Here is an 18,943-nt window from a genome sequence, read left to right on the forward strand (position 1 = left end):
CTGTCCCACATAGCACACCGAACACACAAACTTGTCTGCTCGGATGGGAAAATGTTGTTATGTCTGCTCTGTGTCCCACCAGAAGCTCCCACAGGTGCAGGGTCCCGGTCTGCCCCATCAGGGATTCCAGATGCTGGGGGAGGACGGGGGGCTGCCCCCAGTGGGCTCCCGACAGAAGGGTGGGTGATAAAGATGATGAAGAAGTCAGCTGCACAACCCCCGGGGGGGATTATTTTGCGCTTCACCGTTTATTGGAGAATCAACAGAGCAGAGAGCACGTGCACGGGACGGGGTCCGCGAGGGACTGGGCGGGAGGCCGGGATGAGTTTCCATCCACCACCGTGAGGGGAAGCCCTGGGAAGTGGGGGCAGAGCGTGAGGATCCGGGCGAGAGCTTGGCCACTTTGCATGGGGGTGGAGGGGAGTGTCCGGCAGGGGAAACGGAGGAGAGGAGGAGGTGGTCGGCACATCCTACACTTCCCCTTCCCCTTTCCCATGGCCGGGTTGGCGGGGGGGGGGGGGAAGCCGGGGCTCTCGTCGACGCCTAAGCCTGCGGGAGACGTGTTATACAAAATGGGGGGCGGAGGGGGCGTCTATGCGAACCGGACAGATCTCCCGCTGCCGCAGCTGAAGCCACAACCGGGCGTGGGACCGGAGGTGGACGAGGGTCCGCAGGGGACGCAGGGGCCGCCGGTGCTCACGACCAGGTTCCCGCTGCAGGGAGCGCTGCAGACGCCGCCGGTGACCGGCCGGGCCCCGCTCACTGAGAGATCGCCACATACGACGCCACCTCGGGACCTGCTCACGCCTGCGGGCCGGTGCGGGAGAGAGAAAAAACGGTAACATCATCATCATAATAATAATTATGGAATTTGTTAAGCGTTTACTATGTGCCAAGCACTGTTCTAAGCACTGGGGTAGATACAAAGTAATGAGGTTGTCCCACGTGGGGCTCCCAGGCTTAATCCCCATTTTACAGATGAGGGAACTGAGACACGGAGAAGTTAAGTGGCTTGCCCGAGGTCACAAAGCAGACAAGTGGTGAAGAACCCGTGACCTTCTGACTCTAAGGCCCGTACTCTAGCCATTAAGCCATGCTGCTTCTCAGGTACATGTCTTTAAATTCTCTTATAAATTACCTATTGATTCATATTAATATCCCCCAACCCCACAGTACTTTTAGGCCCGTCTTTAAATTGTATATTATAAATTACTAATTTATTCATATTAACATCTGTCTCTCCCTCTAGACTGTAAACTCACTGTGGGCAGGGAGCATGCCTGCTAATTCTATTGTACTGTACCCCCCTCCTCCGGCCCTTAGTACAGTGCTCTGCACATAGAAAGCACTCAATAAATACCACCCATTGATTGATTGATTGATTACTTACAGACATTCACGGCCCCGACGCCCTCACACAGCCTAAGGGAAGAAAAGAAGATAGGTTAGGGAACATCAGGATTTGCACGTCCCTGGAGGTGCCCGGGGTGAAGGGGCAGTGCCAGCCATTCACTGCCGTAGAGTTTCTGGCTATCAAGCCCCCATCCCCTGGCAGGTGTCCCCCCAAAAGCAGCGATATCTCAGCTGGGTGGCCGAGAGCCCTGGGTTCTAAACCTTCCCGGCTGCGTGGTCCCGGGCAAATTCCTTAACCTCTCTGGGCCGCTGTTCCTTTGACTGTGAAAGGAGGAGAATAATCTCTCCCGGCATCTGGGCGAGGAAAGTGCTTTGAAATCTTTGGTCCAGTCACTCCTTGATGCCACCTCTCCCCCTCCCCCCAGCATGGCTAACTGGGAAGACCTTTGTGGGGAGCGCTGAGTACCGTGTCCTGTACACACTCAATAAACATCATTCATTGATCGACTGGGAGGGAGAGAAGCCCCCCCCCCCACCCAGAGGGATTTGGTGAGACCCTTCTCTGGAGGCTCACTCACCGGCTCTCCTCGCCTTCCAGCAGCCGCCTGTACGTGGCGATCTCGATGTCCAGCCCCAGCTTGGAGTTCATGACCTCCTGGTACTCCTTGAGCAGGCAGGCCATGTCCTGCTTGGCCTTCAGCAGGGCGGCCTCCAGATCGGCCAGCTTGCACTTGGCATCACTGAGGGCCGCTTCGCCCTGCTGCTCCGACTCGGTCACCGCCGCCTCCAGCTTGGAGTTCTGGGGGTGTGGGATGGCAGGAAGAAACCAAATGATCACCTGACCCCCCATCTTATCCCTTAAATCTCCGCCCCCTCCCTGTCTCTCTCCTAAGAGTCAAAGTTTCTTGTCCTGGCTGGGCCCTGGTGTGCTGAGAGACTCCAGCCAGGTCACTGAACCTCTCTGGGCCTTGTGTTCCTCAGGTGAGTGGGGGCTCCCTGAGGGTGGACAGTGGGCTCTGTTCTCTACCTGGGACCCCACGGGGCTTGCTGTCAGACTTGGCATTTCTTTCCCCTGTGGGGTCCTGTTTCTGAGTACCCTGGAAACGGGCCCTGGCCCCCCGCCTAGCCCCCCTACACCGGCGCCTGCCGTACCTGGCACTTGGCATTCTCCACCTCGGCCGTCAGCCGCTGGATCATGCGGTTCAGCTCGTTGATCTCCTCCTTGGTGCGGCGCAGGCTCTCCCCGTGCCGGATCACTGTAGCCTTCATCTCCTCACACTAACACCGGGAGGGAACGGGCACGATGGTTTGGGCAGGCTCAGACATCCACCCTGAGTCCCCTTGCCAAGGGGCCTGGAGAGACCTCAGGGCCAGCCCGAGGCAGGCTCCCAGCAGGTCGGGGAAATTCCCAGAAGCCCAGAATCCTGGGAGCAGCTTCCCGGGGCAAGCGTTCCGGGGGCAGCGACGTCATTAGGAGCAGGTCACTGATGCCACCGTTTCCCCCCACAGTGGCTTCTGGTTAGCCTGCCCTGCCCGGTTCTCCCTCTGCTGCTGATGCCTGTTGTGGGCTCCCCCTCTCCCACTTGGCCCTGCCCAGATTGAGGGATGCTCAGAGGGGGGAACCCTGTCCCAGGACCCTCCCAGACGACCCCTTGCTCCTCAGCTCACCTTGCTGCGATACCAGGACTCGGCCTCGGCCCGGCTGCGGCTGGCGATGTCGTCGTACTGCGCCTTGATCTCGGCGATGACGCAGTTCCCATGTTCAGCTCCCGGCTGTTGTCCATCTTGACCACCACCGAGGTGTCCGAGATGTGGACTGGAGCACGCGGATCTCCTGCGGGGGGAAGATGGAGGATAAAGATGGAGCGTGTCGCAGAGAGGCCTCATCCTCAGAGAGACCCGAGGAGCGACCTGCGTTCACACCAACTCTCCCTCAGAGTGGAAACTCCTTGGGGACAGGGAATGGGACACTTCTGTGTGGCGCACTTTTCCCAGTACTCGGTTCAGTACACTGCACCCGGTGGATGCTCAGTACTGCTCCTACTTTTCAAATTCCCCTGCAGCTCAATGTTACCCCTTCCAGGAAGGCTCCTCCAGTTCTCCCTTCCTCTGTTTGTGGGCACCAGCCTCACCCCCTTGCCTGCCCGTGTCTGTGGATCCAGGAGGATGCGGACTGCCTGGGGGTCTGTCTTCCCTCAGCAGACCCCAGTCCCGGTCTGCGAAGGAAAGAGCTGGGAACACCAGCAGCTGCGGATGGCCCGTACCTCCTCAAACATCGCCCTCAGGAAGGAGATCTCCTCCATCATTGTTTCCGTGTTGGCCTGCAAGTCCGACTTCTGCAGGTAGGCGCTGTCCACTTCCTGGGGAGGGCGGAGGGGAAGGGTTAAGATATTGGAGAGCCTGGGTTGATGGTAAACTGAGGTACCCAAGCAGCGGGGAGGGGATGGAAGGCAACTGGAGGCAGGGGGCTCTTGTTCTTATCCCACAGAGAGCAACTGGGCGTCGGGGTGATGGGCCATGGCTGCTCAGGTTCCCGTTGGACTTGAATGGCTTCCACGGAGGCAAGGGGTTGTATCCGATGACCTCTCGAGGGCTCCCCCAGGTTCCAGGGTCCCGAGATGAGGGGACTGGCTCGGTGATGTCCATCTGACTTGGTCTGCCCCTCCCGCCTCACCCCTGCCCTCCCGGGTCCCCTGCCCACCCCAAGAGCCAGAGCTAGAGCAAGAGCTAGGCTCAGCCTGGTGGCCTCACCTTCTTCAGCAACACAAACTCGTTCTCCGCTGTGGCCCGCAGTGCCACCTCCTCCTCGTATCTGCCGGGAGGAGGAAGTGGGACTTGGTGTCAGAAACCAAATAGGGCAGGCCGGGGGGGCCGAGGGTCAGTGGAACCCAGATTGCAGAGACTCCGGAGGGGTCCAGGCAATAGAGACTCCTAGAGGGTCCCAGGCCTAGTGAGTTAAACCCAGAGGGGTCCAGGCCCACAGAGACCCCCGAAGGGTCCAGGCCTCAGACAGAAACCTCCTAGAGGAGCCCTGACACTCTTCAGTAACATATCCCAGTGGTTGACATCCCGACAGTTGAAATCCCTCCCGAGTTGACTTAAAATTGCTGCACCATTTGCCCTGAGTTCAAGAAGACTGAGAAGCCTGGTCCAACCCCCTCAAGCCCTCCCAATCCCTGGGCAATTCAGAAGCTCCACACCACCTGCCCCGCCACCCCCCTCCACTCTCCCCATTACTCACTTCTTCTTGAAGCCCTCCAGCACCTCCTGCACGTGGTAGAGCTCGGACTCGAGCCGGCCGCGGTCGGCCTCCACGCACTCCAGCTCGCGCTTCAGCGTCTCGATGTAGCCGTCGAACAGCGGCTCCAGGTTGCTCTCGCAGCATTTCCGGTTCTGGTAGAACTGCCACTTGGTCTCCAGCAGCTTGTTCTGCTGCTCCAGGAACCGCACCTGTGGTGAGCAAAGGAGACCCATAGGATGCACAGTCAGATGGAGAGAGACACACGCGACACACACAGAGATCGAGAGAGACATACACAGAGAGGGGGAGTTGGAGAAGAGGAGAGACAAAGGCACACACACACACACACTGACAGGGAGAGGTCAAAGAGAAGGGGTCAGGCACACACACACAGAGAAACACAATCAGCCAGTGAAAATCAGTGAGAAGGGGAGAGATAGAGGTACAGTGAGATAGACACAAACTAGATGGTAAGCTCGTTGTGGGCAGGGAATGTGTCTGTTATAGAGTACTCTCCCAAGCACTTAGTACAACGCTCTGCACTCAGTAAATACAGTTGTTAGATTGACTGACAAGCAGGGAGAGTCGGGGAGGAGGGGAGAAAGGAACTGACTCACAGACAGGACACACATGGACAGGGAGAATTGGCAAAGCACAGAAGAGGGGAGACAGAGAAAGAGGGACTCACAGGGGAAAGTCAGGGAGGACAGAAAAGAAGAGGCACAGAAAGAAAAAAGAGGGAGATATGTAGGGAAATCAGCAAGGCAGAGAAAAAGGGAGACACGGAGTCAAGGAAGAAAAGAGATAGGAAGAGATCCAGAGATAAAGAAGGAGACAGAGAGGCAAAGACACACCCACATATATTATTGCCATTGTTCTTGTCTGTCCGTATCCCCCGATTAGACCGTAAGCCCGTCAAAGGGCAGGTACTGTCTCTATCTGTTACCGATTTGTACATTCCAAGTGCTTAGTACAGTGCTCTGCACATAGTAAGCGCTCAATAAATACTATTGAAAGAATGAATGAATGAAATAGGGACAGTCAGAGAGGGAGAATGACAGAGACCGGGAAAGACAGAGACGGAGAGAAAGGGAGAGGCACCCAGGGACAGAGATGCAGAGACAGAGTTGGTAGGAGAAATGAACTGAGGGATAGAGGTCCCTGGAAGCCTAGGAATGTTGATCCCTGCTCCCCTTCTCCCCCCATGCCAGAGTCTGCCTGGACCAGTGCTCCCCAAAGTGGAGCACTCTGAATCGCTCCTGCCCCAACGAACGTTGGGACAACCAAGGAATTCTTAATCTTGGACTGCATCTTAGCGAGAAGCAGCGTAGCTTAGTGGGTAGAGCGCGGCCTGGGTATCAGAAGTACATGGATTCTAATCCTAGCTATGCTACGTGTCTGCTGTGTGACCTTGGACAAGTCACTTCTCTGAGTCTTAGTTATCTCATCTGTAAAATAGGGATTGAGTGTGAGCCCCGTGGGGAACAGGGATTATTTCCTGCTTAACTTGTATTTAACCCAGCACTTAGAACAGTGCTTGGCATATAATAAGCACTTAAGTACCATTATTATTATTATTAGTAATAATAATAATAACTACCCTCCAGCCTACTGCATTCTACCTTGGATCTCTCCTCTTTAGCCTGATGTCAGCCATCGGATTCCCCTCTAGTCTTCCCCAAGGAGGGGTCTTCCTCCCCAAACACCTTCGCCCCACCGCCCCCACCTTGTCGATGAAGGCGGCGAACTTGCTGTTGAGACACTTGATCTGCTCCTTCTCCTCGTGCTTCACGCCCTGGGCGTTGGCGTCGATCTCCAGGTTGAGCGGGGTCAGCAGGCTCTCGTTGACCGACACGCTGGTGATGCAGGGCGGGCTGGGCCCGCACACGCCGCCCGAGCGGTAGCCGAAGCTGCGGCCGCAGCCGGCGCGGTAGCCCCCGCAGAAGCCGCCCAGGCTGCGGCTGCCGAAGCCGGTGAGGCCCCGGTAGCAGGAGACCCCGCGGTACGGGGCGGCGCTGATGCAGCAGCGGTCCCCGAACCGGGGAGCCGCCGCCGAACAGGAGCTGAACGTCCGGTTGACCCCACAGGCGGAGCTGGCACGGAAAGAGCGGCAGGACATGGTGGCTCTGGAGGGCAGTGAGGGCACGGCGGGAAGAGCTGGGTGCCAAGAGAAGGGGTGAATGCTGGAGGAGGGCAGCCGGGAGCCTTATATCCGGGCTGGGGCTTGGGGCTCCTGGGGGCGTTCGGAGGGTAAAAGGCTCTCGAGGAATTTATGAGCGAGGAGGGGCCTGGGCCCATAACCCTGCACCGCTTTGTAGTTGGCGTGCGGGGACGCCCCGGCCGCTGCCGCTTTTCAAAGCCGGGCCGACCGCCCTGGCCCCCCAATAAAGTACCGGCTCTCGCCGCCCCGCTTTATGGAGCCCAGGGAGCCCAGGGGCATTCGGTGGGGACCTCCCTCTCCGTGCTGGGGCTGTGCTCGGGTTTGGACTTTCATTCGTTCATTCAGTCGTATTTATCGAACATCTACTGTGTGCAGAGCACTGTACTAGCACCTGGGAGAGTTCGATAGAACAATAGACTCCCTGCCCCCAACAAGCTTATATTCTAGAGGGGAGGCAGACATTAATATCAATAAATAAATGACAGATTTAGACATAAGTGCTGTGACGTCAGGAGCGGGGAGGCCTCTCTAGAAAGCCTCGGTCATCCCGGACCCCCTCTGTCTGCAATGGACATCCCCACTGTTGAAGCCTCCCCAGGGCTCCAACTGGACCACGTATGTTCAAGGAACCCCCCAAACAGGTCCTTTACCTCTTCCCCCCTAGACGGTAAGCTCACTCTCGGCAGGGAACGTGTCACCAAATCTGTTATATTGTTCTCTCCCAAGCGTTTAGTACAGTGCTCTGCACATAGTAAGCACTCAATGAAGACGATCGATTGCTTGATTTCCCCCAAGTCTTGCCCCCCCCGGTATTCCTGGATATAACTGGCCCCCAAAAATCCACACGGGTCTGGTGAGAGAGTAGAGAACTAGCGTGGATAGAGCACGGGCCTGGGAGTCAGGAGGGCCTCATTCCAATCCCGACTCCGCCACACGTCTGCCGTGTGATCTTGGGCAAATCACTTCACTTCTCTGTGCCTCAGTTAATTCATCTGTAAAAAAAGGGGATCAGGAGTGTGAGCCCAATGTGGAACAGAGACTGTGTCCAACCTGCATAACTTGTATCCACCTCCGTGCTTAGAACAGTGCTTAGCACCCAGTGCTCAACAAGTGCCATAATGATTATTTTTGTATATTTAGGTGGAGGGTCCAGGCTGACGACATGGGGTCCACCACTCCAAGCAAGTCCTCTCAGACTGGGTCATGGTCACTCATCCTCCTGGCTGGTGCAGCCCACCCTCCTCTAGGAGATGCGCCAGGCCCACTTCCCATTTGCTTTTCCACTAGATTTCCCCCCAGTCCTAACTTCAGTCCTTTCCTGGGGTCTCAGACTGCAGTGGGGGGCAGCCTCCACTTCTTCTTGGCCTCAGAAGATGGGAGATCATTTGAGAGAACAGGGTGTGTGCATCTGGATTGGACAGGTGGAAGATAGGCACAGAATCCGAGGCCGGGGAGGGTTTCCCTCTGGGCTGCCGGCTGGTCCTTCCAGACGTCTAATTCCAGACTCTCTTGTTCTAGACTACATTGCGGGCAGGGGGATAACTGTTTTAGCCAGTCACCTGCCTAGAGCTCTTAGCCACTCAATAAACTAATTAGAATAACAACAACAATACTTAATTACTGTGGTGGCCGGGCCACCACAGAATTACGGCTCTCTCTGCTGGTCTCGGTTCCTCCACGTTCACACTCGCAACCTTCTCTGTGGCGGGCTGGATAATCGAAAGCCACCGATAATCCCCAATTTTTTGTTTTAACTCCTCCCACCCAGACTTGGGATAGGTTGGGGTTTCCTTTCCTCTCTCCATTCCTGCCCCCAATCTGAGATATGCATGCAGAGCAAGGAGTGGGTGGGAGATGAGATGGCAAGTCGAGACCCTGGATAATCCAACCAGGAGGTAAACTGAGACCCTGGATAATGGAGAGTATGTAACGGAGCATCTCTCTGAATGTGTCCGTGCTTGAGGGTTGAATGGATTTGTCTCTTGGGTTGTGAACTCAATGGGGTGTTTCATCATAAACATCCTGCCCAATACTCTTTTAAGTACATCAAATTGTCAGATACCTGAAACTATAATCCTTCAAGAGGTCGTTTCTCTCATCCCCCATTCCAGGCCGATGAGACCCTCACCTCCTCCCCCCGCCCCCCACCCTCCAGCCCCTGCTGTCTAAAGATCATCAGCGGTGGAGATTCTCCAGCCCGTTTCCCTCCCTCACACCCGTGGGGAAGTTCTTCCTTCAGTCTGGCCTAAATCCCTCCTGCTGCAACTTAAATCTGTTTCTTCTTGTCTCGTCCGTTGTGAAGATGGAGAACCATCAGTTGCTATTCTTTGGGTAAGAGGACCTGGTCTCCCCCACCTCAGATTTTGCAAAGGCGCAGAGCTTGGCGGTCTTCACATCTGACAGACCACCGTTCTCCCCATCTTCAAAGCCCTACTAAAATTATATCTCCTCCAGGAAGCCTTCCCTGATTTCTTGTTTCCCCACCTTATTCACCATCCCCTTTGCACTTGCTGTCGGCGCCTCTCGAGCACTTTGATACTATCCTACCCCAGCTTCATGGCATCTTCTACTCTATTACTTCTTCTATCTAAAATTTAATGCCTTCCCCCCACACTATATTGTAGGCTCCTAAAGGGCAGGGATTGTATCTACAAATTCTACTCTATTGAATGCTCCTAAGTGTTCAGTACAGAGCTCTGCACATAATTAGTGCTCAATAAATAACACTAATTGATTGATTAATCCCGATTTCCACCTCTAGTTTCCAGGTCCATGGTGTCTCTCCAAGTGGAGGGAGTGGGCTGAAGGGACAGGGTGGAAGCTTGGGGCTTTGACCCCCTGAGGGGAGTTGGCCAGCCTCCTTAGAAGTCCGAGGCAGAGTCCGATGCTCCGTTTAACCATTTAACGAGGAGAGGGCCCCCAGCTGGGGTGTCCGGCTGGCTTTGAGACAGGGGCCTGATTCCTTCAAGGAGTGAGTCACCAACCCACCAGGCAGCCTGGACCTGCTCCCGGAACTGAATCCTGCCCAGCATCAGCTTCCTGAACTCGGCTTGTAGGTCTGGAGGCCCCGAGGGAAGAAAGAGCCAGCATCCCGTGCCCTGCGACGGGCTGGGGTGGATATGGGCTGGGGCTACAGCACGAGGGATCTAGGCCAGATTTCAGCCAGAGACTTCCTTTCACAAGGGCCGGGAGGCCCCAGAATGGATTGCGGACTATCCCCTTCTGGGAAGGGCCTCGCCCCGACTGTCTTTGAGACAGGGGACTGGGACGAGGTGATCGCAGCACCCGGGACCGCCCCTCATTTCCCAGTGAAGACTGCTTCTGGGAGTAGTCCATTGTTGAAGAATGTGGGGAGGGAAGGACATTGAGGGTGGGAGAGGCCTGGTCCTTGGAACCTCAACCCGCCATGGGGATTGGCTGGGGGTGATTGGAGGCTTGGCTAGGCTTGGCCTCACACAAGTCCTCCACCTGTCCAGCTTCACATCCTATCCACATCCAACCGGCCTGTGGAGAATTCCCATGATGTCTTGCTGCCCGGGCGACATTTCCAGGTCCTTGGGGGGTGACCCAAGGGAAAAGGTGAGGGCTGAAGGTGAGGACAGAGAATTAGTCATTCCCGTTCCCTGTCCCTTCCATCCCCCTTCTTTCCTTTTCCTGCAAAGAAGTTGCCCACCCTCGAGTGGCTGCCCAAGGGACCCAACCCTGAGGAGTGAGAAAGGGGGAGAGGAGTGGAGACATAAAGTGAGAAGAGGGTCAGGGAGCCTCACTTCCTCCTAGATAATTAAATCCATTTAATTAACCAAAGGTATTTATTGAACATCTACTGAGCGCAGAGCACTGTACTAAGTACTTGGGAGAGTCCAATACAAGAGGGTTGGTACACTCATTCCCTGCCCGCAATGAGCTCTTTTAAAAACACTTTTGCTGAGGGTTACGAGTCAAGGAGAAGGGCGGAGCATAAAGAAAATCGAAGGGGGCTGCCAAGCGGTTGAGCCTACAGGGAACTTCATCCTTGAGGGGGAAATGTGGAGACAGGGGTTGTCTGGGCTCTCCTGGGTGACCCTGGTTGGTCCACTTGTACTAAGCACTGAGCTCTGTCACCTCCTCCAAGAAGCCCTACCAGATTCATCAATTCAATCAACCAATGTTATTTATTAAACACCAGCTGAGTGCAGAGTGCTGAACTAAATGTTTGGAAAAGTGCAACTTAAATAAAATACCTATTGCCTGCCCTTAAGGAGTTTGAAATCTAGTAGGTGAGGAGCCGAACAGATATAAGAAAAGCAGCGAGGCCTAGTGGAAAGAGCACAGAGCTAGAAGTCCAGAGGATGTAGGTTCTAATTCCTCCTTTGCAACTTGCCTGCCGTGTTACTTAACTTCTCTATGCCGCAGTGTCCTCATCTGTAAAATGGGGCTAAAATAACATTTCTCCCTCCTTTATACCGTTAGCCCTCGTGTGGGACAGGGATTGGGTCTAACCTGATTTTCTTGTATCTACGCTAGTGCTTAGTGCAGTTGCTTGGCCCATAGTAGGAGCTTAACAAACACCACAATTATTTACCAAGAGTGGGAACAGGAGGAAGAAAGAGGGTGTACGGAGTCATTGAGCAAATGTACCAGGGTGAGGGCGCAGAATTAAGGTGAGGTAGAGGTACAGTCCTCTAGGCTTTAAGCTCGTTGTGGGCAGGCAATGTGTCTGTTTGTTATATTATACTCTCCCAAATGGTTAGCACAGTGTTCAGTAAATATGATTGGATGAATAAATAATCCAAATTAATGACAGCGTGCACAATGAATAGTAATTTGTCCTTTCATGCTGAGAAAGTAGAAATACATCAAGTAGTAGTGTGGATTGAGAGGATTCAGTGATTCGGAAATAGATCGGAATAGCCTGGAGTCCCAGGTGCGGTTAATCAAGGAAGACTTTTTATTAGTATTATTATCAATAATAGTAATAGTAGCAGCACTTAAAAACACTACTATTAATAATAGCATTTATTAAGTGCCAAGCTATTCAAAATAATCATGTTGGACACAATTCCTACCCCATTATAGTCTAAGTAGGGCAGAAAACGGGCATTGAATCCTCATTTTACAGATGAGAAAACTGAGGCCCAGAGAAGTGTGGCCGAGCCAAAATCAGAACCCAAGTCCTTTAACTCCCAGCCCTGTGTGTTTTCCACTAGTCCATGTGACTTCTCGGGGCCAACAAGTTTGTCCTGTTGGTATGTCAGTGACAAGAGCTGTGGAGGTCTGTGTGTTCTTGGCCCACAACTTGGACACTTCAGGGGTGGTTGAAAATGGCCAAGTGGATAGAGCACAGATCTGGGAGTCAGAAGAACCTGGGTTCTAATCCCGTCTCTGCCACATGTCTGCTATGTGACTTCGGGCAAGTCACTTCGCTTCTCTGTGCTTCATTTACCTCATTTGTAAAGTGGGGATTAAGAGTGTGATCCCCTTGTCCAACCTGATTAGCTCGTATCTACCCCAGCACTTAGAACAGTGCTTGGCACATAGCGCCATAATTATTATTACTATTACCAACAGCCAGATACGGGCTGCATCTTGGCCTACGTGGCGGTGTGGATACAAAGACATCGCCAGCTGCAGGGCGGCAGAAGCCGAGTCCTTGACACTGGAGCCTGGTGAGGTCACAGTGGTCCCGGCTCCGGGGAGGTGGGGGCACGGATTGGAGCCACCCCCCAGGGTTCTCCAGTCGCCAGAGACAGAACCTGGCATTGGACTAAGCAGCAGAAGTTGGTCGAGGGAGATGTCTTTGGTAAGTCCACCCTAGGGCCCGGATCTGTGCGAAGAGAGCCCCCCGAACTCCCTCTTAAATTCATTCATTCAATTGTACTTACTGAGCGCTTACTGCAGGCGAAGCATTGTACTAAGCACTTGGGAGAGTACAATACAACAACCAGCAGACATTCCCTGCCCACAACGAGCTCACAGTCTAGAGGGGCAGGGGAGGGAGCTCAGATGGGGTTGAAACCAAATGCTCTGTCTTCACCACTCCAGGAGAGATTCAGATTTGGGGCTTAGGGAAGTGAATTTGAACTCTTATCCTTGCTGGTCAACACCACCGAAAAAGGGACTGGAATCTTTGGATCCATTACCCAGTCCTTTATCTGGGCAGCTGATGAGATTGCTTGACCCACATGTGTAATAATAATAATAATGGTATTTCTTAAGCGTTTACTATGTGCCAGGCACTGTTCTAAGTGCTGGGGTAGGTAATATAATTAGGTAGACAAGACTCTGTGCTCTGCCTGTTGCCCAGGGACCTGGGTTTTTGGTGTGGGTTCTGGGACAGTCTCTAGAGGGTGTAATGTATTTATTTATATTCATGTCTTTCTCCCCTTCCAGACTGAAAGCTCATTGCCGAGAGGGAATGTGTCCTTTATATTGTTATATCGTACTTTCTCAAAGGCTTAGTACAGTGCTCTGCCCACAGTAAATGCTCAATAAATACGATTGACTATATTATTATTATACTTACAGAATAAAGAAATGACACATTCCCTGCCCACAAGGAGCTTACCCTCTACGGGGGGGAAACGAACATAAAAAAAATACTTTCAGCTAGAGAGGTCAAGAGAAATATCTATGCGTTCTGAGGAAGGGTATAAATGAGCTCATAAGTGTTAGAGTTAGCTGGTGGGTTTGCGTGACCTGAGCTGACTGAAACCCAGTGACCTGGAAATCTCCCTTTTCCTCCCCCGCTCCCCCATCCCCTTTGCCCCTTGACCCCATGCCCTCCATCCCCGGCAGTGTGAGGAGGTGAAGCCTGCTGTGCGGCAACGCAGGGAGAAACTGAGGTGCAGCAAGGAAGAGCTCAACCAGATGAATCGAGCCATCCAGCGACTCTCCGCAGAGTACCGCAACGCCAGGAACCAGGTACCCAGGAGCTGCTGGGAGCTCCAGTTCGCTCCTCTCTCTCTCTGCCCACACGGACCATTCGGGACCCCCTCTACCCACAGCCTCTGTGTGTTGGGAAACTGAGGTTCAGAGAAATGTCAGGTTGCCAGACAAAGACACAGCACTCTCCCCCTAAATAATCACTCCAAGGTGCAATTATTCATTCATTCATTCAATCATGTTTATTGATTGGGAGAGTACAATACAACAATAAACACTCCCTGCCCACAATGAGCTTACAATCTAGAGTGAGGGAGAAAGACATCAATACAAATAAATAAATTACAGATATATACATAAGTTCTGCGGAACTGGGATGGGGAAGAACCAAGGGAGCAAGTCAGGGCGACTAAGAAGGGAGTGGGTGAAGAGGAAAGGAAGGCTTAGTCTGGGGAGGCTTCGGGGCACTTGGGAGAGTACAATACAACAGTATAATACTATAACAACATAATATAGTATAGTAATATAGCAATATATTATACATTGTCTGGACAGCCTATTGGTCAGCCAAAGGGGACAATCAAATCCAAATCCAACGTGGTAGAGATTGAAGTTGGCAACAAGATAGATCAAGGTACAGTGAGACCGTTGACATTAGAGGAGTGAACTGTGCGGGCCGGGTTGTACTAGGAGAGCAGCGAGGTGAGACAGGAGCGGGCAAGGTGATGGAGTGCTTTAAAGCCAATGGTGAGGAGTTTCTGTTTGATGTGGAGGTGGATGGGCAACCCCTGGAGGTTCTTAAGGAGAGGGACTAACCGTTTTCGTTCCCACCTTGTCTCTGCAGATGGGCAGGCCGGAGTTGACCGGAGCCCAGGCGGAGCAGCAGGGCAAGGCCTCGCTGAGGAATGCCCACATCAAGCTGGCTGGGCTGACGGAAGCCCTGCAGAAGGCCAAGCGGGACATGGCCTCCCTGCTCAAGGAGTACCAGGAAGTCATAAACTCCACGCTGGGGCTGGACATCGCGATGGCCACCTACCAGCTGCTGGAGGATGAGGAGAGCTTGTGAGTCCTGGAGCCCTGCAGGGTTGGGAAAGGTGTCCACCACCCCATCCCCTCTGGGCTCCACCTTTATTGTTAAATCGATCACTGATGTTGGTTTTTTTTTGAGTGCTTACTACATGTAGACCACTGGACTAAGCATTTGGGAGATTACAATAGGAATGGTTGTTGAAGTTTCTAGATGAGGATATTGCTCAGAATCTGAGGAATCTGGGTCGTGTAGATCCAGGCAAAGGAGTCTGAATTGCCCGACAGATCCCTGACTCTGGAACTTTGACTGTCATGGACCCCTGCATTCAACTAGAGATCCTTGGAGTGATTTAGTATTAGCTGTAACAGGTAGCCATAGTGATTGTAGAGAGTATAGTCATGCAGTATGGCCTAGTGGCTAGAGCAAAGGGCCCGGGAGTCAGAGGGTCACGAATTCTTATTCCGGGCTCCGACATCTTTTCTGCTGGTGACCTGGGGCGTGCCACTTCAACTTCTCTGTGCCTCAGTTACCTCAGCTGTAAAATGGGGATTGAAGACTGTGAGCCCCAGGTGGGACAGGTACCCGTGTCCAACTCCTTTACGTGTTCCATCCCGGCCTTAGTACGGTGCCTGGCACATAGGAAGCACTTAACAAGTACACTTATTATTAGCGGACACGTTTCCTGCCCATAATGAGCTAACAGTCTAGAGGGGGAGAGAGACATCAATATAAATGAATAAATAGATAACTTCAAACTTCTGAGAGATGGGAAATGGAGGGCTCCACCTCACCCTGGATCTCTCTGTTCATGGGCAGCAGTGTATTCTAGTGGAAACAACTGAGGCCTGGCAGACTGAGGACCTGGGTTCTAATTCATCTCTTCCATCCTCCTGCTGTGTGACCTTGTTTAAGTCACTTAACTTTGTCATATCTCAGTTTCCTCATTTGTAAAATGGGGATTCAGTACACCTATTTTCCTTTCCGTTTAGACTGTAAGCCCCTCATGGGATCTGATTATCTTGTATCTACAGATTTAGTACAGTGCTTGGCGCATAGTAAGCACTTAAATAGTACCAGTTATTAATTATTACCATCCTTAGGACAATGTAAGGTGGGAGAGATCCACCAGCAATACTCAGGGTGGGGACAAGGAAGGACTCCACTCATTCCTGGGCTGATGACTGACATTTTTAGAGGCGGGACCTCTGGTAGGTAGCATTCTGATGGAAGTGGGTTAGAGGCAGATTAGAAACCAGAGATGAGAATAGTGGGAAATAGCTCCCCCCAAATGTCCAGCTATCCACTGGGGACTCAGACCGCCGGGGTAGAAAAAGAACATCCTTCCTTCTGAAGCTAGAGCCAAAGGAAATGAATCTCCAGGTGCAGCAGGATGACTGGAGGTTAGAGAGCAGAGAACTTTCGAATGAGGTCAGCCGGTCGTTGTGGCTCTCCATCTCTAGGAATCTTCAAAGGGAGAGGAAACGCCTAGGATATGGTGACCTCTATGGCCCTTTTAGCCTGTGGACGGCTATGGTTTCTTCTGGGGGAAGAACTCACTCACCTTCTTCCCCTCCTAACAGGCAGAGTGAAGACAGTGGTGCTGAGAGCATCTGTAAGTAGTTCATCCACTCAATCGTATTTATTCGTTCATTTAATCCTATTTACTGAGTGCTTACTGTGTGCAGAGCACTGTACTAAGCACTTGGGAAAATACAGTCCAACCATAACACTATAAATAGTGACATTCCCTGCCCGTAACGAGCTCACAGTCTAGAGTTGTGGAGACAGACATCGATACAAATAAATAAAATTACAGATATGTACATAAGTGCTTTGGGACTGGAAGGAAGACCGAAGGGATGAGTGCTTACTGTGTGCAGAGCACTGTACTAAGCACGTGGGAGAGTACAATGCGTATAGAAGGACTTCAAGACAGGGCCAGGATTCATTCATTCATTCATTTGTATTCATTCAGTGCTTAGTATGTGTAGAACACTGTATTAAGCACCTGGGAGATGCAATATACCAATAAACAGACAGATTCCCTGCCCACAGTGGGCTCAGAGGTCTCTCTGGGGGTGGGAGGTGTCCCCTCTGCCTGACCCGCTGTGACCTGGCCCCCGTGTCTGTCTCTCCCAGCCATGAGCCGTTCCAGAGGCAGGGAAGTCCACAGAGGCCTTCCATCCTCACTTGGAGTCAGTTCGGGACCAGCAGCGGCTGCGGCTCCAGAGCCCCGTGCGGACCTGGGTCTTGCCGCCGCCCCGGCCGGCGCTGTAGATGCCCCCCTCGCCTCCCGCCGTCCCCACCCCCTCGGCTGCCCACCCCAGCCCTCCCCCCGTCTGACCCACAGGGCAGCCCTATCGGACTCCCGCCCCCTCCTCTCTCTGCCTCTGGCAGCCTTGACAGTAAACCACTTTCCCCATCAAAGTTACCCCAGGTGTCTCACTTGATTCCTTCTTGTCCTGCCGGCAGAAATGAGGCGTTCTCCCAGTACCCTCCCTCCCCTCCCCAAGGTGACTCCCCCCTCCCTTAGAGCTGGAAGGGGCCCCAAGAGGTCAGGTCATCCCCCTGCCTCTGGGGCCTCTGCCCCCTGCCCTAGGAGCCTGGAGATGGAGACTGGCTTTGGAGCCCAACGCTAAGGCTCTCGAGAGTCTAACCGCAGTTCCTCCTGCTGCAGCTCGTGCTCTGGTCCTTTCACCCTCCTGCACTCCTCCAGCACAAGGTGTGTTGTGACGCGTGTGTGGCCTCGTATGTTTCCGTGTCCAGTCTCCCTCAGCAAACCGGCAGCCCATCGAGGATTACCTCCTCCTTCTCTGTGCCCTCCCAGGTGACCGGTCAGTGCCCAGTCACCGCTGGTTGAAGCTGGTGACTCGGTCATGAATCTCCCACCAAGAGAAGCCATCCGGTCCATTCCCCTGCCTATGGGCTGAGCTGTCCACCTGTCCCAGGAGGGCTGCTCACCCCCATGTCTTTCTCAGTGGTCCCATGTCCTCCCTGGAGAGAGATGTCCCTGCATCTCCTCTTTGGCCAAGCCTGTTGAAAGTCTAACACGAATCCCTCCCACTGCAGGCTGAGTCCAGGCTCGGGACAAACGTCAAGGAATGCAAATCCGGTTTGGTCCCTGCCTTTTATGGGGAACTGGGGAGAGTCCTGAGAAGAGTGACAGGCTCGTTGAAAGGGTTGGAAAATTGGCCCTCAGAGGAAAGATGACAGGAATCGGGGTGTGGAGTTCGGAGAAGGGAAGGCTAAGCATTCTGAATCATTGTCTCCAAGCCTCTGATGGGTTTTTATGAGGTGGACGCTGACCGGTTGTTCCCTATGTCCCCAGGGGACCCAATGACCTCTCAGTGCAGCAAGAAGGAAATGGGATAGACATAAAGGAGAACTTCCTGGCTGAGAGGGGGACTCGGTGCTGAAACCCATCACTGAAGGAGGCAGCTTCCATCCGTGGGAATCTTCGTTCATTCATTCAATCCTATTTATTGAGCACTTACTGGGTGCAGAGCACCGTACTAAGCAGGTGGGAGAGGCCAATACAACAATATAATAGTACAACAGTATAATCTTCGGGGGTTGAACCGATCCTCTTCTGAATGATTTAATTGTTCACCTGGAGGCAGGGGGCTGGACCAGATGACCTCTTGAGATCTCCTCCAGTTTTGGAGACTCACTCCCTCTTCTTCCCCTCGTGTTCCCCACCTATTTCTCTGTGGGCAGGGATGTCTATCAACTCTGTTTTATTTTACTCTCCCATGTGCTTAGTACAGTGCTCTGCGCACAGGAAAGGCTCAATAGATTGTTATTATCGTTATTAATAATGATAATGGTATTGAAGTGCTTACTATGTGCCAAGCACTGTACTAAGCACTGGGGTGGGTACGAGCAAATTGGGTTGGACACAGTCCCTGTCCCACATGAGGCTCCCATTCTTAATCCCTATTTTACAAATGAGGTAACTGAGGCCCAGAGAAGTGAGGTGATTTGCCCAAGGTCACCCAGCGGACAAGTGGCGGAGCCAGGATTAGAACCCGAGAAGCAGCGTGGCTCAGTGGAAAGAGCCCGGGCTTGGGAGTCAGAGGTCATGGGTTCGAATCCCGATCTGCCACTTGTCAGCTCTGTGACTGTGGGCAAGTCACTTCACTTCTCTGGGCCCCAGTTCCCTCACCTGAAAATGGGGATGAAGACTGTGAGCCTCACGTGGGACAACCTGATTACCCTGTATCTCCCCCAGCACTTAGAACAGTGCTTGGCACATAGTAAGCGCTTAACAAATACCCACATTAATTAATTAATTAAC

The 18,943-nt window shown here is 53.1% G+C and overlaps 2 protein-coding genes across 2 annotated transcripts; one reads left to right on the forward strand and one right to left on the reverse strand.

Moving 5' to 3' along the window:
- Window positions 1-551: 551 nt before the first annotated feature.
- LOC100087966 (keratin, type II cuticular Hb5-like) lies at window positions 552-6,713 on the reverse strand. Its single transcript, XM_029073193.1, is given in 11 exon segments — window positions 552-807; window positions 1,391-1,422; window positions 1,932-2,152; window positions 2,506-2,631; window positions 3,022-3,108; window positions 3,111-3,169; window positions 3,172-3,187; window positions 3,618-3,713; window positions 4,105-4,165; window positions 4,595-4,803; window positions 6,321-6,713. Coding segments are annotated over 11 exon segments (1,515 nt in total). The 3' UTR covers window positions 552-592.
- A 5,733-nt stretch (window positions 6,714-12,446) lies between these two features.
- LOC103164921 (keratin, type II microfibrillar, component 7C-like) lies at window positions 12,447-17,096 on the forward strand. Its single transcript, XM_007656021.3, has 5 exons — window positions 12,447-12,534; window positions 13,530-13,655; window positions 14,461-14,678; window positions 16,227-16,258; window positions 16,786-17,096. Exons 1-5 carry the CDS (start codon window positions 12,526-12,528, stop codon window positions 17,094-17,096), a joined length of 696 nt encoding a protein of 231 aa, XP_007654211.2. The 5' UTR covers window positions 12,447-12,525.
- The last annotated feature ends 1,847 nt before the right edge of the window (window positions 17,097-18,943 follow it).

Source organism: Ornithorhynchus anatinus, chromosome 10 (genome assembly GCF_004115215.2).
Source record: "Ornithorhynchus anatinus isolate Pmale09 chromosome 10, mOrnAna1.pri.v4, whole genome shotgun sequence".
Taxonomy (NCBI): domain Eukaryota; kingdom Metazoa; phylum Chordata; class Mammalia; order Monotremata; family Ornithorhynchidae; genus Ornithorhynchus; species Ornithorhynchus anatinus.

Coding starts and splice junctions, on each gene's coding strand:
- LOC103164921 (XM_007656021.3), top strand. Junction 14,679..16,226: donor CTGGAGGATGAGGAGAGCTT/GTGAGTCCTGGA, acceptor CCCTCCTAACAG/GCAGAGTGAAGACAGTGGTG. Junction 16,259..16,785: donor CAGTGGTGCTGAGAGCATCT/GTAAGTAGTTCA, acceptor TGTCTCTCCCAG/CCATGAGCCGTTCCAGAGGC.